This window comes from Pholcus phalangioides, unplaced genomic scaffold, assembly GCF_987345545.1.
Source record: "Pholcus phalangioides strain wild (caught in Gottingen) unplaced genomic scaffold, Ppha-v1.0 ptg000017l_1, whole genome shotgun sequence".
NCBI lineage: Eukaryota > Metazoa > Arthropoda > Arachnida > Araneae > Pholcidae > Pholcus > Pholcus phalangioides.
This window is the reverse complement of record NW_028301610.1, coordinates 63,544,520-63,570,561: the sequence shown is the minus strand read 5'-3', so window position 1 is coordinate 63,570,561 and position 26,042 is coordinate 63,544,520. Positions and strand designations below refer to the sequence as shown.

At 41.6% G+C, this 26,042-nt stretch overlaps 1 protein-coding gene across 1 annotated transcript in view; it reads left to right on the top strand.

Moving 5' to 3' along the window:
- The window catches only part of LOC149074625 (dermonecrotic toxin SpeSicTox-betaIIA1-like), a 137,952-nt gene that overhangs the window by 10,335 nt on the left and 101,575 nt on the right, over positions 1-26,042 (top strand). Inside the window, exons 2-3 of the mRNA XM_089247361.1 lie at positions 7,512-7,643; positions 10,012-10,134. Coding sequence (XP_089103487.1) covers positions 7,512-7,643; positions 10,012-10,134 — 255 coding nt within the window. The remainder of the gene's footprint in view (positions 1-7,511; positions 7,644-10,011; positions 10,135-26,042) is intronic.

Genomic DNA, 26,042 nt, shown 5'->3' with positions numbered 1-26,042 from the left:
TTCAAATGGCTCTGCCAAACAAGATAGACACGCATATTTCATTTATGTCATCAAACAATAAAGAAGAAAGCTCTTTTTCTTGCAAGAACTATTGAAGAAGCGTATACAAGTGTATGGCAAATCTGTTTGCTAATGGGAATAATAATATAATGAAACTTCCGTTTCAAAAGGGGACGGTAATGTTTGAGTGAGAAAGGCGTATCCTGTCAACACCCACCTAGAAGACATAGCAGCAAAAACGCTTTGTGACCGATCTTTAAAAAAAAAATTTTCCCGTCTTCCAGATAACATGGAACAAATATTAAAAAAAAAAAAAAAATTATGAGGTATTTTATGGTATGAGGGGCAAAGGACTATATTTTTTGCGGTGTTGCACAGTAAGAAAAGGTGAAATGTTTTTCAACCAATCATTTTGGGCATCGCACACGTGCTTTCATTTACATCAGGACCCAAGTTAGAACGAACAGAGATTAATGCTGTTCTGAAAAATTCTGCCAGGCGGCGTTAGTTGTTGTAGCGCGTCTTTTCAAACAGCCGTACAGCCATTTTGTCGTTTGTGTTTGTTCCGAGTGTTTGGATTACATTTTCGTCGTCTGGTCAGGTTGTATTGTTCCCTTTTTTTTCCTTTATTTACACAATGCCCGGGTTTTATTTAAACCAGTGTTTCCCAAAGTGGGCGATGGAATCTACTTATTCAACATAGGATCCTATGGGCTTACTTAAGTTGGGGGGCGATGAAAGGAAAAAATTTCTGAAGAAGGGGGGTGATGGAACTAAAAGTTTGGGAGACCATTAAACCCTGATCGATTTATAATTTACAACGGTCCGGGTTTTATTTAAACCCTGATTGATTTATTTTTATCCACAGTTTTATTTTGTAAACAATCCAGAGCTTATTTTTGTTTATACCATTTGTTTTTATTGTTTTCTATGCTGGCGATTTTTTTTTCTGGCGCACGTAGTGTCTGGCGGCTTTTTCTCGGGCCGTCGGACATATTTGGTGCCGGAAAAAAGTCGCCAACCTGTCCCTGCTTCTTAGGCCAGGATTACACTAAAAGTTTTAGAAAGTTATTTTATAAAACTTGAAAAATTTTACCAATAAGCAATATGTTTATCGGTGGTTTTCTTCTCTCAAGTTTTGTAAAATATTTTTATCAAACATTTATAGTGTAATCCTGGCCTTATTCACCATATTTGGACATTTCTGATAAAATAGGGAAATTTAAAAATTTTTCGCACTTCGATTTTGTATGCTTATTCCAAAAATTGTCAGATACACTTACTGTTGTACTATTTATTCTTATTTTGTATTTAAACAGCTACAAAACACTTCGCTTGTGGTGCTCACTTGTCGGAGAGTAGAGCAATACTAATTTCAGAGCTATCTTCTTTGGGGTTATGACGTCATCAGATATTTCCAGAATGTTATGTTAGGTCTTTGTTATCCTCTATCCGATGATATTTAGATTTGCTAGATCTGTTAAGTTTTAAAAGTTATAAACAAAGTCTTATATAGTCATAAAAATGTGACAATCGTTCTGCTGTACTGACCCTCTTTGTAGGACGTTTTCGGGGTGTAATGTGATAGGCCTCCTCGTGGTGCACTCTGGGTAACGCTAAATCTATCACACGTCATTGTCATCGCTTTTTGTGCTCATATACTTCACCTTCAATAGCCCAAATTACATGTTTATTTCTACACATCTTGCAGTACATGTCTTGCGTCTCGTACATGTTTGTCTTCTGTGTTCAACCCCTCATTGTGAGCCCCGCTCGGGCGGGGAGGGGTCCTCCTGGATGGGGCATTGCTTCTAGCGTATGCTCCATCCGGGACGCTGTCTACCTGCGTGTTTGCCGTGCGTGGAGACCCGTAAGGCTGGAGATGGGGATCCTGGTTAGCCTGATGCGCTAGCTTTGGCCTCGGATTCAGCCGAAACGGGAGGCTTGGATTAGCCCCGTCCAGGTCAATCGGCTCTGGTCGCCTGGGTGGCTGAAGGGGTTACACTACTGGGCAGGTAGAGGGGCCGAGCCTGCCGGACGTCGTTGAGGTTTGTTGGTGCTGCTTCACGACGATCTTGGATCTTGAACGCGTCTGCTCGCCTGCTTTGGTGGTGTATAGCTCTCACCTAACCTGACGTTGCTACTAACCTTCACCGGTTACGTGGGCGCGTCCCCTCGTAGGGCTGCATGGTGGGTGAGAGTGGAACAATACCCATTCAAATATGGGAAAAACAAAAAATGCACCAAAACGTCAAAGAACTGCACTTAGCGGTTTCTGAGACAATTGTTTCACTTCTTCAAATCTGTCATCTGTCTCATTCTTCTTCTTGCATAGCTCTGATGCCAATAAACAGCTGTCAAAAGTATCACCATTCTTGATTGATAAATCTCTCTATGGCGCAGTTGGAACTCTGAAATCAGTGATGGCTCTCCGTTCAGGAGACCTTCTCGTCGAAACTAACACTCCCAAACAAGCCGAACTCAATCAAAAGCTCACATCTCTCAGGGACATTCCCATAACAATCAAAATCCACCCCACGCTGAATTATTCACGTGGCGTCATCTCAGACCCTAACTTAATTAACATGGATGAAGATGAACTAACCCAGGAGCTAGCGTCTCAAGGCGTAACATCTGCCAAACATATCAGCCGCAAAGATGGCAATCTAGCTCCATCACAAAATATAATTCTGACATTTTCATCCCCAACATTGCCGAAAGATGTCAAAATCGGTTACTATAACCTCCATATCCGGCCATACATACCTAACCCTGTAAGATGTTTCAACTGCCAAAAATTCGGTCACTCACGAATGGCGTGCCGTGGTCAACCCACCTGCGCAAAGTGCGGCGAGAGGGACCACATTTCGGACAGCTGCACTAATTCACCATTCAAGTGCGTCAATTGCGGTGGCGACCACCCCGCATTTGACAGGAAATGTCCGAAATGGAATGAAGAAAAAGAGATCCAGAAGATCAAGGTTCTCAATAACATCTCATATATTGAAGCACGCCGTCGTATAATCTCTAACCAAACTCCAATAGCTAGTAGATCATACTCTAATATGCTAACAAATCCATCAACAACTAATAAGACTAACAATGTCACGAAAGCATCTGTAACAACTCAGACTGAACCTATAGCTGATACATCAACTCAAACATCATCTAACCAACCATGTAATAGTTGTGGCTGCTGTTGCTCTGCTGGATTACAGAAGGAGTCCACCACCTCCGAAGAAGCAGGAAAAGCAACAGCGAACACATTCAAAGTAACTACAGCTACTAAGCCAAAATTCAATAGTGGAAATAAATCTAAAATAAAACTATTCAAGACCGGATATTCAAGAAAAGCCATTCAGAGAGCAAAGAAGCAGCCTACATTACAAAACATGTCACTTCTTGATGACAAATCAATTGGTGACATGTACCGGATTCTGTAGGATTATCGAGATCCTACTCGCCGGAAATTGGACCGAAATAAGTTCAAAGACCTCGAACCGTCTACATCTATTTGAAATTTATGGCCAACATTATTCAATGGAACATTCGTGGTCTTAGATCCAATTACGAAGATCTCAAGGATTTGATCAATCGCTATCATCCTGTTTGCGTGGCACTCCAGGAAACTTTCACGAAGCCCTCGGACACATGGAACATCAGGCGACATTCCCTGTTCCGTATTGATTACGATGACGGGAGTAGAGCTTGCCGCGGTGTTGCTCTGCTGGTTCCACATCATGTGTCGTCGCGCGTTTTAACGCTGCGCACGAACCTGCAAGCTATCGCGGTGGAAATCTCTACAGCCCTAAGAATTACCATCTGTTCCATTTATTTGCCACCAAATGACACCATCTTACAGAGAGATCTAGAAGATCTGATTGATCAATTACCTCCACCATTTTTTCTTCTTGGAGACTTCAATGCACATAACATGATATGGGGTTCTAACAGCAACACCCCACGTGGGGAAATGGTTGAACGGCTGTAAGACGACATGGACCTCGCCATCATGAATGATGGCAGTTTCACTCATTTCCATGCCCCAAACAATAGTTTCACTGCAATAGATCTATCCTTATGTTCACCCTCACTCTTGCCCAACTGGTCCTGGTCGGTTGATCCAGACCTCCACGGGAGCAATCATTTTCCTCTAATGGTTAAGTGCCTTGACCGACACCATAGCATACCTGAGGGACCTCCTCGGTGGAAGCTTGTGGCCGCCCGATGGGCTGACTTCACGGTCAAGGCAGAAATCACGGAGGATATGGTTTCGCAACCTGACGTCGACCACTGTGTCGACCTTGTGACCAGTTGTATGATCTCTGCAGCAAGTGAAACAATTCCAAAAATCTCCTCGAAACTTCCGAAATTTCCTAAACCTTGGTGGAACCATGAATGTAATCTCACTATTAAAGCTCAAAAGAAAGCATGGAGTAGGTTCCGGCGGTATTCTACCCATGACAACAAGTTGGCATTTTTAAAAGCAAAGGCGATAGCGAGAAGAACCAGGCGCCAGGCTCAACGCGAGTCCTGGCAAAAGTTTACGACGGGAATCAATTCATCAACTTCATCCAAAATTATTTGGGACCGGATCCGAAAAATCAATGGTCATTATCATTCTCATCCTCTCACCATTTTTAATACCAGTGGCACTATCATTAGCGATGTGAGGGATATTGCGGACACCATCGCCGCCCATTTCGCTGCTGTTTCCAGTGATGCGAACTATCCCCCATCGTTTCATCCCATTAAATCATCAGCCGAACGTACATCGTACACCTTCCGGGCTTTTACACCGGAGGGGTACAATTCATTGTTCACCCTTCATGAACTGACGACGGCATTGCAGCGAAGTCCTGACTCAGCTGTAGGGCCCGATGCTATTCATTATTCCATGATTCGGCATCTCTCACCAGAATCTGTCGCATTTACTCATTTTATTTAATCGGATCTGGGTCAGTCATTCATTTCCTGACACCTGGCGAGCAGCCATAGTTCGTGCATTCCCGAAACCTGGCAAAAATCCTCAACAACCTAACAGTTACAGACCTATTGCTTTGACCAGTTGTCTGTGTAAGCTCATGGAACGCATGGTCAACTATCGCCTTATGCACTACCTTGAGGTTAACAATATTTTATTTAAACATCAAAGCGGCTTTAGACGGTTCAGGTCAACAACATGCAATCTGTTACGCCTTGAGACATCAATAAGACAAGCATTCGTAAAGGGGGAGCATATGCTAGCCATATTTTTCGATATAGAAAAGGCCTACGATCGTACATGGAGGCATGGAATTCTTTCGGACCTCTATAATTGCGGCTTGCGGGGCAACTCGCCCATTTTCATTAAGAACTTTCTTGCTCGCCGCATCTTTCAAGTACGGATCGGAAGCACGTTATCAGCTTCCCAAATTCAAGAACAAGGTGTACCTCAAGGTAGCATTTTAAGTGTTACACTTTTTATTTTAAGACTCAACGGGGTGTTGAACCAAGTCCCGTTGTCTGTCACCGGCGCACTCTACGTGGATGATCTGTTGATATCGTATCAATCAGTGAATATGAGGTCAGCCGAGAGACAATTACAAACCGCACTCAACAAGATCAGCAAGTGGGCTCATGATAACGGTTTCTCTTTCTCCGCCGACAAAACCGTCGCTGTGCATTTTTGCCGGCGTCGTGAGCTTCATGATGACCCACAATTATTTTTAAATAATAGTCAAATACCTATTGTAGAAAATACAAAATTCCTCGGCATTACATTTGACAATAAACTCACTTTCAAACCTCAAATTGCGCAACTAAGAGCTCGTTGCATGAAGACGATGAACCTCTTGAAGGTCATCTCTTCTACATCGTGGGGAGCTCACCGTAAGTCGCTCCTCCACTTATACAAATCTTTAATAAGATCAAAGCTCGACTACGGCTCCATTGTATACGGGTCAGCACCTCGGAGCTATCTGAGTGTGCTCGACCCAGTCCACCATCTCGCCCTGCGGATTTTTTCTGGAGCTTTCCGGACGTCTCCAATGGAGAGCCTGTATGTCGAATGCAACGAGCCATCACTGACATCGAGACGACAGCAACTTTCTTTGAAATATTATATCAAAATGAAGTCTTTTCCAGATCATCCACTTCATCGTGTGATTTTTAATCCCTCATTTCATAGACTTTTTGCTGCTCGCCCTTCATGTGTTCCATCTTACGGTCTTCGTATGAGGGCACTTGTGGAAGAACTAGAATTAGACATCAGTCGTGTGGCCCCAGTTGCTTGGCAACTGGCACCATGGGAGCAGTCTCTGCCAGATGTCTTTCTTTCATTATCATTATATCCTAGAGCCACCACAGCAGATGTCATATATCGACAGATATTCTTTAGGCACAGGGGTAGGTACAACAGGTACTTTCCCATATATACCGACGGCTCTAAGAGCCCTGGGCATGTCGGTTGTGCCTACATCTGCTGTGAGGAGACATCTTTCAAACTTTCCGCCATACTTTCTATTTATTCGGCAGAGCTGTACGCAATCCTTCAGGCTCTACGTCATATACGACGCAAACGCCACCGACGATGCATCATTTATAGGGACTCTCTCAGCGCATTACAAGCACTGTGTTCTTTTACTTTTCACATTCATCCTTTCATTCATGCCATTTTCCATGAACTGCATTACCTCACTCATCATGGTACCACAGTAAAATTTTAATGGGTACCAGGTCATGTAGGAATACCGGGCAACGAAAAAGCAGACAACGCAGCTCGAACAACAACTAACATTGATAATAGCCTTTTGATACCTGCAAGTGACCACTTCTCAATCCTCCGGGAAGTGATGCATCGCCGCTGGCAGGAGCACTGGAACAATCAAATAAATAATAAACTTCATGCCATCAAGCACACACTTGGCCATTGGCGTTCGAGCTGCAGAACTAACCGAAAGGAGGAAGTTCTGCTTGCCCGGTTACGCATAGGACACAGTCGCCTCACACAATCATATCTTTTACTACGAGAGAGTCAACCGCAGTGCCCTCATTGTCAAAGTCCATTGCTCGCATCATCGTCATCATTTTACGACCGCTTTTGGTCAGAATCATCTTTCACTTCGCGACATTTTATCTGACAATAGCGATGTATCTCGCATTTTTAAATTCACCAAAGCCATTGGTTTGTACGACAAATTATAGTTTTTACAATTTATGTCATTGTTTTATGTTTTTTATCATGCACAGTTTTAGTTTTTGACATGACAAAAAGACATTTTTATATTTGTTTTTGGCGCAGTTTGACCTAATTGGTCCTTGCGCCAATAAATTTAAAATCCAATCCAATCCTAGGACGTTTTCCGTTACAATATTCATTTTGGGTGTGAATAAAAATTATCAACAGCTGTGTGAAAGATGTGTCTACCTTAAACGCTCACAGTTTAGGGATCCATCTAATAATAAAACGTTTTGTATTTGCTTTGCCTTTTGAGTTTATTTATACGATTTTTCTTCTGACATATATATAGGTAGCCCGGTGTACCGAAAAGAGCTTGCTCTTTTATATGCTGATTTGAAACTTTCTGGTCTATCTTCTCAAGCCAGACTTAGAGCTGGAATCGACATCGCTGATAAATTTATCAAATACTATTGGGAACAAGGTAATCGGAGATATTAATTTCTATTTCGTCTGAAATCAAAAATTTTAAAGCATCAACTGTACGCCAAGCTATCAATGAGTTAAGTTCATATTGATATATAAAATCCTTCAAAACTTCCGTAACCATATTTTCTCAAACTTTTTCGACGTAATAGCACATCAACAGCAGTATGGAGGATGTATATGTATGAAAGACTGCAAGAGGTGGTAGTACACACAGAATGCATGGTCTAAAATGAAATGCAAACGTGGTACAGGGCAGAACATAGTAAAACACAAGAATAACGTATACGTTAAAAAAACAATCTTAATGTGAATAATTGCTGAAAAGAGTGACCACCAACGGTGATGCAAGAACAGCGGTGAAGGAGGGATTGGCGAACGCTCTGAAATATACCAGGCATATCGCGAACCTCCCCAGCAGCAGAGGAAAGTCTTGCGATTTTGTCCTCTTCACAGTGAAGAGTGTCATACGCTAGACTCTTCTGTCCCCACAAAAAGAAATCTAGACGCGACAAATCGGGCGATAGTGGTGGCCAATCTACAAGACCACCTCACTCGATGCGTCCAGATACTGCCAAAATGGGCTGGAGTTCCATCGTTCTGGAACCACATATGCGGTCAAAGGGCAGTTGGAACATCCTCCAGCAAGTCTGGCAGCACCTTTTGCAGAAACGTCCGGTATTTGCCCCCATCAAGGCGTTCCTATTAGGTCGCCGCCGATAATTCCTGCCCAAACATTCATGGAGAAGCGTCGCTGATGCACATGTGGATCTGTGGCATGTAGATTTACAGACGCTCAGACATGTTTGTTGTGGGTATTAAATGCGCCATCTCGTGCGAAAGTGCATTCATCGGAGAAAAGAACAGTTGCCGCAAAATCTGGGCGTGCTGTAGGAGCCAGCGGATGAAGTCTACGCGACGAGCATAATCATCTTCATTCAATGCTTGGACTCGTTGAAATGGTATGGGTGCAACCTCTCACCCTTCAGCATCCTCCATGTGGATTGTGGCACACCAAGGCCACGGCTCGTGTGTTGTTGGCTGATCTGCCACCATCTCCAAAATCTCGTCTTCCTCACCTGCTATTCTAGCAGTCCTTGTACGCCCTCCATCAGACCGGGTAGCGAGAAAGGATCCCGTTTCGCACAGCCGCCGATGCAAGCGTGCAAATGTTTTCGGATTGAGGAAACGCTCACCGTACATTCGTGCTGCCTCTGTGTTACTTCAATTTGCAGCTCCTTAAATGAAATGCGTCTGCTTTTCTAGTATTACTAAAGTGCGCAATTATCCCGTACGTTATAACTGTTAGAACGGTTGCACGCTGGAATAACTTCACACAGGGCTGGCGTTCGCTTTTTTTTTTCACTCACGCAGATTTGCAAATGGTTTCTTCTGCCCAGGTTACATTTACAATGCATGGTGTTCTTTTCCTACCGATAAATTTCAACAGGAATGCCGTTTTAACATTTTGTGGAGCGGTCGTTTGAATTCGCGCTAGCGCGTTTGCGTTTCATGTTAGACCATGCATTCTTCGATGACAATTGTTTGTATTGGTGTGTACTATCACCTCTTAAAGTTTTTCTCATCTTTTCCTAATCACCCTGTATACAAAAACGCTGCTACTTCGTAGTAATTATCAGAGTTGTGATAGTAGACAAATTCTGTGAACCTTTTGGGAGAGTAATAAATATATATTATTTCGCTGCTAGTCTCTGTCGTGGAGGCCGTACATTAAGAAACAAAGAACTTTCTCTCACTTCACTTTAAATCAGTGTTTCCCAAAGCGGGCAATATCGCCCTCCGCTGGGCAATGGAATGGTCGGGGGGGGGGCGATAGAAGCTATATATATGAGTATAACATAGGATCCTGGGGGGTGATGAGAGAATAAAAAAATTTTGAAGGGGATAAGGAACAAAAAGTTTGGGAAACTATACTTTTGGTAGACGAACGAAAAAAATTGAGTGCACCAAATAGAATCGGTTCAAACAATTTTTTTTTCTATCAGCCGTATAAGAACTGAATTACGACATTAAACGAAAACTTTTTGCACGCATTAACGTTTTAATTCATATGTAAGAAGAAAATAAGAATTTTTCATCGTTACGTGTAAAAGGAAAAATAAATGCAATTGTTTATATAAACTGATTATTCATCTTCTGAACATGAATGTATTTAAAAAGATTCCACGCAATCCATGAACTTACACATAGAAATTAACACGATATTTTACATATCAAGTACTTTTAGCTGCGCGCATGTACACAATTTTCTAAACCATCACAGTTCGGTATTACTGTGAAAAGAAAATTTAAGAATATTTTTGATACTTCGATTAGATAAATAACAATGTATTTTTCGCATTTAGGTAACCAAACAGGAAAAGCCTATTTGCTTCTTACATTACCATCGACAAAACATTCTAATTTCCTCAGTGCCTTTTATTACGAACTTGAAAGACAAGGCTACATCTTTTACAAGAAAATGATAGGTAATTATACTTGAGTACTCCATATACTACAACAATACGATCCGTGATTTCAGTATGAATTGAGATTCAAATTTTTATCAACCCATGTCGATGTTGCGATTGTATCCCTTATCGTATCGGTTCAGTGTGTATTCGGCCTTGGGCCGGGTTAACACTCGCACGATACAGCAAGCGTCGCGTCATTCAACTGCACGCGGATTGGTTAAAATTTGAAATTCCGGTTTATAACCAATCCGCGTCGAGTTGCATGCTGCATCACTCCAGTCTGAACCCGGCCTTAATGAGCTCTGATCGCATCATTCTATGGGAGTTGCATCACGGAACATTTCTAAAGAAAATAGAAGTTCAGGTGTTGAATTTGTCACCCATCGTTCAACCTCGACCCATGAAAATATGAAGAAATGATTAGCTATGTCTACACTGGTGCGTTTTTTCTGCGTCAATGCGCTTTCCACTGGCACACCTGTCATCAAGCGTGTCGTAAATCACTCAGGCGTGACTCAAACTTGTTGAAAGGCGGCCATTTTTTAAGAGGCATTCCTTTTCCTTCTGCTCCACCAGGTTTGGATTTTCGTTCAATTTCCCTTTCCTTTTCGTGAAGATTCAGTGTTGTTTTCATAAGGTTTTTCTCGATTTTTGATGTCAACAAAAAAAAAACATTGACACTTTTGAAGGCTTCAGGTCACGTAGTGCATTACGTGATATTATTGAAGGTAAATTTAAATTAACGGTAATTATAATTGTAAAATTATAAATTAAATGATTGTCGTGAAAATTATTTTTTGGTAGAATTTCATGTCAAAATGCTGGTCGATTTCTTTTTCATGTTTTAGCGAAGAGCTCGCGTTACGGAGGTTTGCTGTGTTAACGGCGTTAAAACTTTAACCAGATGTGTTGGAGGGCTATTTATGATAATAAGATCTAATGGTATGATTTTTCAAAGTATATAAAATAGGTACGCCCTCCGAATATCACTTTCATCGGAGGTCCACCGTGCTGTTGAAACTCTTGACTCCACATTTTTCTAAACATTTCGTGGAGGCACACGAATAATACTTAGTCAACTGTTGGAGGATCACCCTTACCGGATGCAAGACCCCTTTACCAGTGCCTGTTTCTTGCATGGGCAAACGGAAGCAAGTGCCCTTCGCCCTTGCAATTTTAGGAGGCCCACAAATTTGGATTTTCTTTCCTTTATTTTTTTTAACCTTCCTTTCCGTAGAATATTTCCAAACGTGGAATTTAATTTGAGAGTAATTATGTAAACTTTTTACATAATTGTAATCTGTAGCAGACATATTCAACCTGCTGCTCGCGGGCACTGTGGTGCTTTCAAAGTGCTTGATGCTCGTGTCCGATTTCATGTTTGCGAGTACTTGATTAACGTCCCAATTTGAACACTTTGTACAAATTACATTCAACGATTAAAATCATCCTGATTTCAAGCAGTCGTATGCCAAACTTGATAAGGGTGCACCCTTTTTGATGATGGGAACAAGCATTGTGCTTGAGACTGGAAAAAAGTTGCCTCAAAGAACGTTATATAAAAGGGTGGGGGGAGGGAAAAGATTAATATTTGCACAGGGCCCGAATTTATGAGGAACAGACTGTGCCCTTCAGCACAATAATAATCCTCGCTATTTTCTCAAAAACTGTACAGTTTTATGCAGATTTTATTTTCATGAATATTATTAAAGCTGCAACCAGAAGCGTACGCAGGACCAACCTTTCGAGTAGCACGCCGTGTTTAGGGATGAGCGTACAAGAAACTCTCTTCTAGAGAAATTTTCTGTTACTGACTGTCGAAAGTACGGTATTTCAAGTTTAAAAATTGTTTGAAACAACATATTAAATAATTTTCTTTTTGATACTCGAATTGTGTGCGAAAATGTTTTAAATCTGATCATCTTGGGCTATCATATTCTGCTACTTTTTATTATGAAAAATTATTTAATTTGGAAATTTCATTTTTTTCACTTCTATTACCACGGATTTAGTGCTTTGATGTATGAATAAACACTTGAGAAAAATAATGCGCTTACTATAATTTTGAACGAAAAAAATTATTTAAATACGTATTAGATTACGACTTGGCAAAATAGACGTATACAGTTTTCTTAATTTCTTTGACTCGACTATATTCGGGTAAAGTTGACGAACGACTTGATTTAATTTTTAATTTATTCCGAAATTGAGAAATTTTGAGAATGATTTCGTCTATATATTCCGTCTTTTATAGAGCAATTTTCCCCTCACATATTTTCACATTAAAATGTGGAAATTGCATCCACTGCGACAGTTGCATCGGCATCTGAATTGAAAGGTTTAGCCGTATAGGTGAAGACAGAAAAAGGGCACGCCACTTGAGGCATGCGATAGAGTTCAGCGGTAAAGAAAAAAAAAACGAGATTGAAAGTTGAAAGCTGTTGAAAAAGAAGACGCACCAGTGAGGACATACCTATTCAGAGTCGTGCGACTGATGGCATGCTAGTCGAACGCTACAAGTCGCCCGTGACTCCGTCGCATAGGATATCTCGTCGCCGATACGCCAATATCCTCGTGTAAGAAGCACCATGTACAGTCAAACCTCGTTAGTGCGTCACCCGAGTAACGCGTCACTACGTTTTCCGGGTCACTATTTGGAAATCTAAATTGTGCTGTATGGGGTTTTAATGTTAATAAACTCCTAATAATACGTCACCCCACTCCGCTTAGGGAGTCACTTTCTGGGATTGGATTGGATTTTAAATTTTCTGGCGCAAGGACCAATTTGATCAAACTGCGCCAAAACAAATTATAAAAATAAGAAAAATCATCCTTTTGTCATGTCAAAATATTAAAACTATGCATGATAAAAAGCAACGTAAAGCATAAAACAATGACATGAATTATAAAAACCAATGGCTTTGATGAATTTAAAAATGCGAGATACATCGCAATGGTCAGATAAAATGTCATGAAGTGAAAGATGACTTTGACCAAAAGCGGTCGTAAAATGATGACGATGATATGAACAAGTAAAAGCATGAGCAATGGTTAATGGACTTTGACAATGTGGGCACTGTGGCTGACTCTCTCGTAATAAAAGATATGATTGTGTGATACGACTGTCTCCTATGCGCAACCGGGCAAGCAGAACTTCCTCCTTTCGGTTAGTTCTGCAGCTCGAACGCCAATCGCCAAGTGTGGGCTTGATAGCATGTAATTTGTTATTAATTTGATTGTTCCAATGGTCCTGCCAGCGGTGATGCATCACTTCCCGGAGGATTGAGAAGTGGTCACTGGCAGGTACCAAAAGGTTATTGTCAATGTTAGTTGTTGTTCGAGCTGCGGTGTCTGCTTTTTCGTTGCCCGGTATTCCAACATGACCTGGTACCCAGTAATATTTTACTGTGGTACCATGACGAATGAGGTAATGCAGTTCATGAAAAATGGCATGAATGAATGGATGAGTGTGAAACGTACAGGAACACAGTGCTTGTAATGCGCTGAGAGAGTCACTATAAACGATGCATCGTCGGTGGCGTTTGCGTCGTATATGACGTAGAGCCTGAAGGATTGCGTACAGTTCTGCCGAATATATAGTGAATGTGTCTGGAAGTTTGAAAGATGTCTCCTCACAGCAAATGTAGGCACAACCGACATGGCCAGGGCTCTTGGAGCCGTCGGTATATATGGGGAAGCACCTGTTGTACCTGTGCCTAAAGAATATCTGTCGATATATGACATCTGCTGTGGTGGCTCTAGGGTATAATGATAATGAAATAGAGACATCTGGCAGAGACTGCTCCCATGGTGCCAGTTGCCAAGTAACTGGGGCCACACGACTGATGTCTAATTCTAGTTCTTCCACAAGTGCCCTCATACGAAGACCGTAAGATGGAACACTTGAAGGGCGAGCAGCAAATAGTCTATGAAATGAGGGATTAAAAATGACACGATGAAGTTGATGATCTGGAAAAGACTTCATCTTGATAAAATATTTCAGGGAAAGTTGCTGGCGTCTTGATGTCAGTGATGGCTCGTTGCATTCGACATACAGGCTCTCCATTGGAGACGTCCGGAAAGCTCCAGAACAAATCCGTAGGGCGAGATGGTGGACCGGGTCGAGCACACTCAGATAGCTCCGAGGTGCCGACCCGAATACAATGGAGCCATAGTCGAGCTTCTATCTTATTAAAGCTTTATATAAGTGGAGGAGCGACTTACGGTCAGCTCCCCACGATGTAGAAGAGATGTCCTTCAAGAGGTTCATCGTCTTCATGCAACGAGCTCTTAATTGCGCAATTTGAGGTTTGAAAGTGAGTTTCTTGTCAAATGTGATGCCGAGGAATTTAGTATTTTCTACAATAGGTATTAGATTGTTATTGAGAAACAATTGTGGGTCATCATGTAGGTCTCGACGCCGACATAAGTGCATAGCAACAGTCTTGTCAGCGGAGAATGAGAAGCCGTTATTATGTGCCCACTTGCTGATCTTGTTGAGTGCGGTTTGCAATTGTCTCTCGGCTGTCCTCATATTCACTGATTGATATGATATCAACAGATCATCCACGTAAAGTGCGCCAGTGACAGACAACGGGAGTTGGTTCAACACCCCGTTGAGTCTTAAAATAAAAAGTGTTACACTTAAAATGCTACCTTGAGGTACACCTTGTTCTTGAATTTGGGGAGCTGATAACGTGCTTCCGATCCGTACCTGAAAGATGCGGCGAGCAAGAAAGTTCTTAATGAAAATGGGCAAGTTGCCCCGCAAGCCGCTATTATAGAGGTCGGAAAGAATTCCGTGCCTCCAAGTACGGTCGTAGGCCTTTTCTATGTCAAAAAATATGGCTAGCATATGCTCCCTCTTCACAAATGCTTGTCCTATTGATGTCTCAAGGCGTAACAGATTGCATGTTATGGACCTGAACCGTCTAAAGCCGCTTTGATGTTTCGATAAAATATTGTTAACCTCAAGGTAGTGCATAAGGCGATAGTTGACCATACGTTCCATGAGCTTACACAAACAACTGGTCAAAGCAATAGGTCTGTAACTGTTAGGTTGCTGAGGATTTTTGCCAGGCTTCGGGAATGCAAGAACAATGGCTGCTCGCCAGGTGTCAGGAAATGAATGGCTGACCCAGATCCGATTGAATAAAATAAGTAAATGTGACAGTGATTCTGGTGATAGATGCCGAATCATGGAATAATGAATAGCATCGGGACCTACAGCTGAGTCAGGACTTCGCTGCAAGGCCGTCGTCAGTTCATGAAGGGTGAACAATGAATTGTACCCCTCCGGTGTAAAAGGCCGGAAGGTGTACGATGTACGTTCGGCTGATGATTTAATGGGATGAAACGATGGGGGATAGTTCGCATCACTGGAAACAGCAGCGAAATGGGCGGCGATGGTGTCCGCAATATCCCTCACATCGCTGATGATAGTGCCATTGGTATTTAAAATGGTGATGGGATGAGACTGATAATGACCATTGATTTTTCGGATCCGGTCCCAAATGATTTTGGATGAAGTTGATGAATTGATTCCCGTCGTAAACTTTTGCCAGGACTCGCGTTGAGCCTGGCGCCTGGTTCTTCTTGCTATCGCCTTTGCTTCTAAAAATGCCAACTTGTTGTCATGGGTAGGATACCGCCGGAACCTACTCCATGCTTTCTTTTGTGCTTTAATCGTGAGATTACATTCGTGGTTCCACCAAGGTTTAGGAAGTTTCGAGGAGACTTTGGGTATTGTTTCATTGGCTGCTGAGATCATACAACTGGTCACAAGGTCGACACAGTGGTCGACGTCGGGTTGCAAAACCATATCCTCCGTGATTTCTGCCTTGACCGTGAAGTCTGCCCATCGGGCGGCCACAAGCTAACACCCAGGAGGACCCTCAGGTATGCTATGGCTTCGATCAAGGCACTTAACCACTAGAGGGAAATGATTGCTCCCGTGGAGGTCTGGATCAACCGACCAGGACCAGTTCGGCAAGAGTGAAGGTGAGCATAATGATAAATCTATTGCAGTGAAACTATTGTTTGGGGCATGGAAATGAGTGAAACTGCCATCATTCATGATGGTAAGGTCCATGTCATCTAACAGTCGTTCAACCATTTCCCCACGAGGGGTGTTGCTGTTAGAACCCCATATCATGTTATGAGCATTGAAGTCTCCAAGAAGAAAAAATGGTGGAGGTAATTGATCAATCAGATCTTCTAGATCTCTCTGTAAGATGGTGTCATTTGGTGGCAAATAAATGGAACAGATGGTAATCCTTAGGCCTGTAGAGATTTCCACCGCGATGGCTTGCAGGTTCGTGCGCAGCGTTAAAACGCGCGACGACACGTGATGTGGAACCAGCAGAGCAACACCGCGGCAGGCTCTACTCCCGTCATCGTAGTCAATACGAAACAGGGAATGTCGCCTGATGTTCCATGTCTCCGAGGGCTTTGTAAAAGTTTCCTGGAGTGCCACGCAAACAGGATGATAACGATTGATCAAATCCTTGAGATCTTCGTAATTGGATCTAAGACCACGAATGTTCCATTGAATTATGTTGGCCATAAATTAGGTAGAAGTAGACGGTTCGAGTTCTTTAAATTTATTCCGGTCTAGTTTCCGGCGAGTACCACCAGATTCTGATAGATTATCAAGATCCATGTCACCAATTGACTTGTCATCAATTAGTGACACATTCTTGAGGGTGGGACATTTTATTGCTCTCTGTATTGCTTTTCTTGAATATCCGGTCTTTTTTGATTTATTTCCAGAATTAATCTTGGGTTTAGTAACAGTAGGTTTTTTGAATGTGTGCACTGTTGCTTTTCCTGCCTCTTCTTCGGAGGTAGTGGACTCCCTCCGTAATCCAGCAGAGCAACAGCAGCCACAACTATTACACGGTTGGTTAGATGATGATGTTTGAGTTGATGTATCAGCTATTGGTTCAGTCTGAGTTGTTACGGATGCTTTGGTGACAACATTGTTAGTCATATTAGCTGATGATGGATTTGTTACCATATTAGAATATGATCTATTACCTATTGGAGTTTGGTTAGAGGTTATACGACGGCGTGCTTCGATATATGAGATGTTATTGAGGACCTTGATCTTCTGGATCTCTTTTTCTTCATTCCATTTCGGACACTTTCTGTCAAATGCAGGGTGGTCGCCACCGCAATTGACGCACTTGAATGGTGAATTAGTGCAGTTGTCCGAAATGTGGTCCTTCTCACCGCATTTTGCGCAGGTGGGTTGGCTGCGGCACGCCGTTCGTGAGTGGCCGTATTTTTGGCAGTTAAAGCATCGAACAGGGTTAGGAATGTATGGCCGGATTTTGAGGTTATTATAACCTATTTTGATATCTTTCGGCAATGTTGGTGATGAGAATGTGAGAATTATGTTTCGTGTGGGAGCTGGATTGCCATCTTTGCGGCTCATAATATGTTTGGCAGATGCTACGCCTTGAGACGCCAGCTCTTGTGTTAGTTCTTCTTCATCCATGTTAATTAAGTTATTATCTGAAATGACACCACGTGAATAATTCAACGTGGGATGGATTTTGACTGTTATTGGAATGTCTCCGAGAGATGTGAGCTTTTGAATGAGTTCGGCTTGTTTGGATGTGTTAGTTTGGATGAGAAGGTCTCCTGAACGAAGGGCCTTCACCGATTTTAAGGTACCAACTGTGCCATAGAGAGCTTTATCTATTACAAATGGTGATACTTTGGCCAGCGGTTTTTCGGCATCTGAAGAGTGCAGAAAGAAAAATGAGACAGTTGATGAATTTGAAGCAGTTCTTTGACGTTTTGGTGCATTTTGATTTTTTCCCATATTTGAATGGGTATTGTTCCACTCCCACCCACCATGCCCACCATGGAGCCCTACGAGGGGACGCGCACACGTAACCGGTGAAAGTTAGTAGCAACGTCAGGTTAGGTGGGAGCTATACACCACCAAAGCAGGCGAGCAGACGCGTTCAAGATCCAAGATCGTCGTGAAGCAGCACCAACAAACCTCAACGACGTCCGGCAGGCCCGGCCCCTCTACCTGCCCAGTAGTGTAACCCCTTCAGCCACCGAGGCGACCACAGCCGATTGACCTGGACGGGGCTAATCCAAGCCTCCCGTTTCGGCTGAATCCGAGGCCAAAGCTAGCGCATCAGGCTAACCAGGATCCCCATCTCCAGCCTTACGGGTCTCCACGCACGGCAAACACGCAGGTAGACAGCGTCCCGTCTGGGAGGACCCCTCCCCGCCTAAGCGGGGTCCACAATGAGGGGTTGGACACAAGACATAAACATGTACAGGACAAAACAAGACGCAAGACAAGTACTGTAAGTTGTGTAGAAAAAACATGTAATCTTGGCTATTGAAAGTGAAGGATATGAGCACAAATAAGCGATGACAATGACGTGTGATAGATTTAGCATTACCCAGGGTGCACCACGAGGAGGCCTATCACATTACACCCCGTCACTTTCTGTGAGAGCGTTCTTTCGAAAACTACCATTCAAATCAGAAACTCTTCAAAGCATTTCAGGTAAAAGCCACTGAGACTCAATCCCCGCCCCCTTCACCGCAAGCTAGTCGACAGATTCTTTCAGCTGGAATTTATTTTCTTAGTGAGTTGTCTTCTTGCTGAAAATATGCACACGGCAGAGATTCGCCGTTTTTTTTTTATTTTTTTAGAGACACAAAACGTTTAGTTTAAGAAGCTCAATATTTTTGTCGGCTTAAACAAATCTTAGCTGGACGATTGTCGAGCATCTGTAACCTTGTCTTCACCCAACTGTTTAATATTCTCCAAAAACAGTTCGTTTGCCTTTAAAAATAAAGCAGCGTTATAGTGGAGGGACATGAAAAACCGAAATATTAAGAAAATAAGTATCAGGACTGGAAAGCAGAACAGAGACTTTCGATTCTTCACCTTCCAATTCCATTCAAACAAAACTCGCTAATGTTATTTTTCACTGAAAAATATATTTTTTTAATTTATGATGTATCAAAAGAACTAAACTGCCATACAAAACAATGCCTTGGTCCTTTCAAACATGCTGAAAATTTTGCGAATTTTTAATATCGAAAAAGTTATTTTGTGTTCCGATGTACAATTATGTAGCAAATGAACATTAATTGATTAATAAAAACTCGAGTAATACATTTTCCTGACTGAACTCGTTCGAATAACTAAAATTTGTTTTTTCTGCATGAATGCATTTAACGAGTCACTTCGCTTGCGAAGTCATATTTTTGGTCTCCCAAGAGTGACTTAATAACTAGGTTTGACTGTATACGTGTTGGATCGCCTGGATATCGAGTCTTCAGTATCCACGTATAAGAACGGCCTGACAGAGCTAGATACGTAGAGTTATAGCCGGATCCGCAACCCTGCACAGCGGAAAAAGAACGGTTTTGAGGTGGAGCTGCGCAACGTGCAATCTATATGGACGGTGAACATCTCGTTAGCGCCAACAGCCCACATGCAGTCCGACGCCAATGGGCGTCTGACGTCGTCCACTGGAAACGGCCTTTACACGATACTCGGTTAGGGACTGTGCTATATACAGACGAATGTGTTCGTTAATCTTGAGGAAAATTGAAGTACTAAAATCTTTGAGAAAATTTATTTATCATAGTCTATATTAACGACACATCTGACACAAACTTATAGGTGGCGTTTTTATTGTAAAAATAAATAATATATGTTCACGCAGAAAAAGAGGCTGTGTGTGGAGAAGAGGAAACTGAGTGAATGTGGCACGAAAAAACCTCCAGACCAACCGTGACCTCGCTCCTTCCCCCCTAGGGGATATAAGCTGATTCGTCTCAGGGGACGTGGGTCACGGTGGAAAATCCAACAACAAACCGCCCGCACCAGGCCAGACAGCTACAAGCCAACCAGCAGCAGGAGTCCTCTCACAATTCCCCGTACCCACACTTTACCCATTTACTGTACAAAAAAAATTACGCATCAAATACATAGATATGGGCAGGTGTATAGACGCATATCACCAGCAGGCCACGAATGGGGCCCACGGAAAACTAGTTATACAAGTTACAGATGCGCATTATCCACAACATGCAAAAATATGATATAGCATGGGGCTTATAAATAAACTACACGACATATATCAAGACTTTTAGAATAATTGAATGTCTTTGTCCTTCGATTTCCTTTGCCATGACAAGGTCAATCTCCATGACTTGCATCAGTTTAGCTTATTCCTCATCTGAGTGAACCTTCATCCCGCTCGTCTCCTGCCTCCAGTGTGGAGGAATGATTTCATCGTGGTGTTGCTCAATGAATCGAATTAGCCTACTTATCTGAAGGCAACACGACTTTTTCTTCAGCAACTGTTGCTTCCATAGTACTCTGTTATTAGACGAAAACTTGCCAAAGTGCAGTCCTTCCGTGATCTTACATTCCGTTGCATAATGCGCCACCGTCCCCTCACCTCCGCATTTGCAGATGGCAGCGCTTCTTTTACCAAATCTATGGAGGTATGCAGGGAAAGGCCCGTGCTCTGTAAAGAAACGAACCATCTCCCTGCTCCATCCGAGACTGACAAACGACTCTCATAGATTTTCCTATCTGATCTGATGTTAGAGTCGCAAAGATGCTGCCATTCATTTCGCAGATCCTCTTTTAGAATCTTCTTGGACCATGACCTCGGGAATGGAAGCGAATTATCAAAAGTAGTTAACTTTGTGGATCTCCATGCTAAAGAAGCGACTATCTCATCGCTCCAATTCTGTTCATGGGCTTTAACCCTATCGACGGCTCAGGGTCGAACACAAAACCTCTTCAAAAAAAGCTACTTATTTTCACGAAATCTTTTCAAAATGACCACAGGGTCACGTGATTCTAGAATGCTTTCCCCCCAATATGTGACAATGGGTAATTGGCATGCATGATAAGCCGTCGAGAGGGGGCTGAACCGAAGTGACAGGCTGGTAACGCCCGGTGATTGACCCTTTCTTCCCAGAAATGTACTTTCTCCTTTCATTCTCCAAAGTTTTTCTATTTTCCGACCTAAATAAAAAACACATAAAGGCGGGATATACGCAAAATTTTGAACGAAATTATTGTAGCGTGTTTATAGATGCTATGGTAAATAACTCTATCAATATAGATTAGCTTTAACAGGCAATAAAATTTACTTGCTTTCGCTTGTGAAATATTGATATGATTAACTTAGTAACGGAATGTCAGAACTTACTAAGAAGAAATTACTAACCCATCCACTAGGTATTTAAAAATGTCCCAATATGTTCAAGTTGAACACTCTAAGTATTCTGAATCTCGAGAAGCATTCTATATATGTGCCCTTAATATTTTAATTGTATTTTTTAAATTTGCAAGTGTTGCAGTATGTTCTCGCGATTTTGAGGTTCACCTAAAATGTAAATTTTTTTTGAAAATCGCAAAGCTTTTTCGTAAATAATGTGCGTTGATTAAATCAGTGTTGTTGGAATTACTACTATTCGAGGCAAGGCATTGTAACAACTGATATTTATCAGTTGATACAAATCTATTCGAGCAAAACTACAGCTACTTCCCAACCTTGGAACATCATTAAATAATTAATTTATCAAAACTTTCGGGTATAACACTGCTTCTCAATGCTTTACTCACATTCTTTTTGAATATTCATTTATTTTTTTCATGATATCTCATGATCGTGGAGTTAATTTCAATAATGAGCGTAGGTTTAGTGAGATTGAATACGCATATTAGATAAACAGTCATTTGCATCGGATTATAATGAAAGAATTCTCTCTTAAATATATAAATTTGGTGCATTAAATCATGTTACAAAAAAAAATACATGAAAACAAGTAACATACTGAGAAAATGTTTAAATGCACAAATACTAGAAGTAAATGAAGTCTCTGGAATTCAAAACGGGAAAGAAAGTTGTAACTAGAGCCCGGATTAGACGCTAAAACATGCACTAAAAATAAAGTTTAACCTGCATTTTTAAAAATGTCGAAATATACCATGAAATAAAAACACCCGATCTTTTTCAAAAAATTAGAACACCCTAGAAATTTACGAGAGCAGTTCATAAAGAGCTCAAGTTGGAAAGCTCAAATTAAGGGTATGGTTGTAATTTACATTTTCATCTTTCCCCCTATGTGACTTGCTGCAGCAATTAAGTAATAGCTTAGAAAGAGTCAAAATCACGATAGAAAATGCAATTTCTTTCTCCATACCATACGTCTTCAACTTCTGGAATCAAAAGGTAGAGAGCCTAACGTTCACACCTCTATCCAGAGATGTCTTCTAATCCATTGGCTTCTATTTTTTGTTTCCTCTGAAGACTTCGTTTGAAGATGAAAAACGCAGATAGTATGAAGAATTCGCCAATGTGTATCAAACCTCATCGATATTTCGATGGTTTCGTGATATCTGATGACTAGTACCTGATACTAGTCTTATCAAGAGATTGCGGACTCGAGCTAAAATAAATAAATTAATAAAAACTGATCAATTGCAAGCCGCTATCGGGGAGCCGATAGCGAAGATGGGATTTATAGCTGAGGCCCGATTCGGGTCTGTGCCGGACACTCATAAATTGAAAGTCTTGATGCATAAAATCCATGGCCAAGACCAAAGATGGCCACAGCACAATGTATTCGCACGATATCAGCACGCGTCCTCCCCCCCCCCCCCACAGTCCTAGCAAATGCATTCGTAATTTTCTGCGTTTTTCAGAAATTTCCCGTTTTTCTACCCGTATTGCGAACATTGAATGCTTGTAGGTTTGCATACATAACGAAGAAAGACATGGAACACTTATTCGATCAAGTTGATGTAAATTTGCATGAAAAAAATTCATGTAATACAGTAATAGGTTTTAAGCCAAATGTTCTAATTTTCTCAAACAGCATTCGGAGTGTTCCAATTTTTGGAAACAAAGAGGAAAAAATTAATTTGGTATTTTACGACGCATTTAATCTACTTTATGAAAACTTTTTGCCACAGATATGCTCAAGATATGAAAGCTCATATGATATGATCATGATAGAAAAGGAAAATGCAAATTAAACTGTACTTGTGCTACAACCTTGAACTGCGCTTTCCAACTTGAATATTCCATGAACTGCTATCGTAAATTTCTGGGTGTTCTAATTTTTTTGGAAAGGATGTATATATGCGAAAAATTGAAACCATCGTTGAGTAATCCCGAATTATGGCATCAAAAATGAAAAATGCACGCAAAATTGAAAAAAAAATTATATATGCATTTGAAAGAGATAAAAAATGAATTGTAATGTTCCAACAAATCAAAAAAAGAAGCAAAAATACTCATATTATAATGCCGAAATATGCATAAAATATAAAAATATGTGCCTTAAAAATGCGTTAATATGCCTGCCCTAAAGGCTCAGAATATGTAGGGGGGGGGAGTATAGAAAAATATACGTATAATTAAAATATATATATTTATTTATATATGTATTTAAAGTGGAGAAATTTCCCTGAGAGGAAATACACCCAGGAAAAAAAGAAAAATCGTCCATTTCGGAATTCAGAAATAAGTCAGAAATGAAAAATATGCTAAAAAAAGAAAACGCATTTATAGTGCAAAAATGTGCATTTAAAAATTTCCAGAAATATGCCTCAAAATGAACAATAGTCAATGTTGGAATACTTTATTTAAAAAAAAAATTGAGTTATCTGATTATATCGAGCGAAAAACTGAATGAGGGGAAGTCATTTTACTCGAGAATCGAGTAATAGTTTGGTATTTTTTATTTTTGTGAAAAATGGCATGGAATCCAAGGAAATGACTGAATTCGAATTCAAAAAGTAGCAGATCACATGGGCGGAGATACGGGGAGGTGGCATGAGGTGCACTGCGCCCCCCCCCCCCACCAACGTCAAAGGTTAAGTCGACTAGTCTAATGTATATGTGTATAGATATCATCATCACCTTGCTCCCACAGCAATACTGGCCGTGCCCCCCAGACTTCCAAGTTTATCACCGCCTAAGGCGGATAATCTTATCACAAGAGAGATTTCTGCACCTTTTCCAGGAAGTTTACATTCCTCAACTTTTTTTGGGGATCGCGAATCTTTACAAAGAAAACTATTAGTAACATCACAATAAAGGAGAAAAAACAGGACATTCCATCTTTGCATCAACCATTTTGACAAAAAAAAAGGGGTTTGCCAACTTGCCTCGGCATTTATTTGATACAATACAGGTTCCATTTCTGAGAAAAAGCGTTCACTAGTTCTCTCTCTCTCTCTTTCATTTTCGATTTATTTTTGTTGCACCATGGTCATTTTGTGCACACTTATCTGTTGTACCTACTGTGGGTACTAGAAGAATAGCCAGTTTTAAGAAGTCCGATAAAACAGCTGTAGTATTGGCACACAATAGACAATTGAAAGTGCGACAGAGATGAGATTTTTTTAAACTCAAGCACCTGTTATTTTGCTGTATTTACAAGTCTGGATTTACTGGTTCGCAAGTAAAATGACATGCACTCTGTATAAGAATATCTTAATACTAGGGGGGCTCTGCCCCCCCCCTGCCGCTTTTGGCGGCCAATCCCCCCTTCCCTTCTCTTCACAACATATTTTGTTTATCTAGTCCCACTTCATCAGAGTGTTATAGAAAGTGACACGTGAAAGCACCAGCTTACTGAACAAGCGAATTTTACAATAATAAAGCAACAAAAAACAAATGTGATTCATCAAGTAACCCCACAAAACTTCTCCACGAGGGTCCCCAGACTCCAATTCGCTGAATTTTAGTGAGGGACCCAGACTGGATTCATCTGGGGCTTCTGCTGTTGCAAAATTCCACGGAAAAAAATGATATTCATCCATGGCCCGCCAAAATTGATCCTGTCAATTTCCACATGGGGCCCCCGACCTGGAAGCTTGTCGGTCATCCCCCGCTGCGAGTGCTATGAAATATTTTCATTTGTATTCATTTTACCAACGAATAAAACCCATAGCCCCCAACAAAATACGTTTACAAAATACATTTATTTCGGACTTCAGCTGCTGCAAGTTCCACAATGTTAAACAAAAGACAACAATGAGATTAATCCAGGGCCCCCAAAATGAAACCTATCAATTTCCACATCGGTCCCCGACAGGCTCGTCATTGGGGGGGGGGGGGGGGGGGTTATATATATACACATACATTGAGTACATGTTCTTTGCCCCCCCCCCTCTGGAAAAAGCTAAATGAGGGCCCTGGTCCCCGACCTCGAAGCTTTACCGACTTCCACAGCTGCGAGTACCACGAAAATTTTTCATTTGTATTCATTTTACCAACGAATAAAACCCATCGCCCCCAACAAAATACGCCGGACCCAGAAAAGAATAAGATTCATACAGGGCCCCCAAAATGAAACGGGGTCCCCGACTTGGAAGCTTATCGGGTATACCCCTGTGAGGGCCATGGCAAATTTTCATTTGTATTCATTTTACCAACGAATAAAATCCAGCGCCCCACGCAATCACTCTGGACCGAATTCGCAGATTTTTATGAGGTGGGGGGGGGGGGGCTGGACTGGAAATATCTTGGGCTTTCGCTATCGGAAATTTTTCAGTTTTAAAGCAGCAAGAAAACAATGAGGTCCATCGAGGGCCTCTGGAAATTAAGCTTTTTAACTTCCCCATGAAGATATATGTGCAATGCCACCCCCAGGTACCAAGATCCCGTGTGTTGGGAGCACCGGTGATTTATGTATATTATACAATGTCGGCATGACCCCCACAAGGGCAGGGCTGACAGGGGCTGGAACGATTCTCATCACTTTTTGATTTTTCACACTATAAATTAACCACAGAGGGGCCCGTGAAAAAGCTGGTTTGGGGCCCGCTATCTCTCCCATCCTAGGGGCCCCTACTGTAGGAAGTAGGAGCCTCTCGGTACTTACACATAACTTAGTCC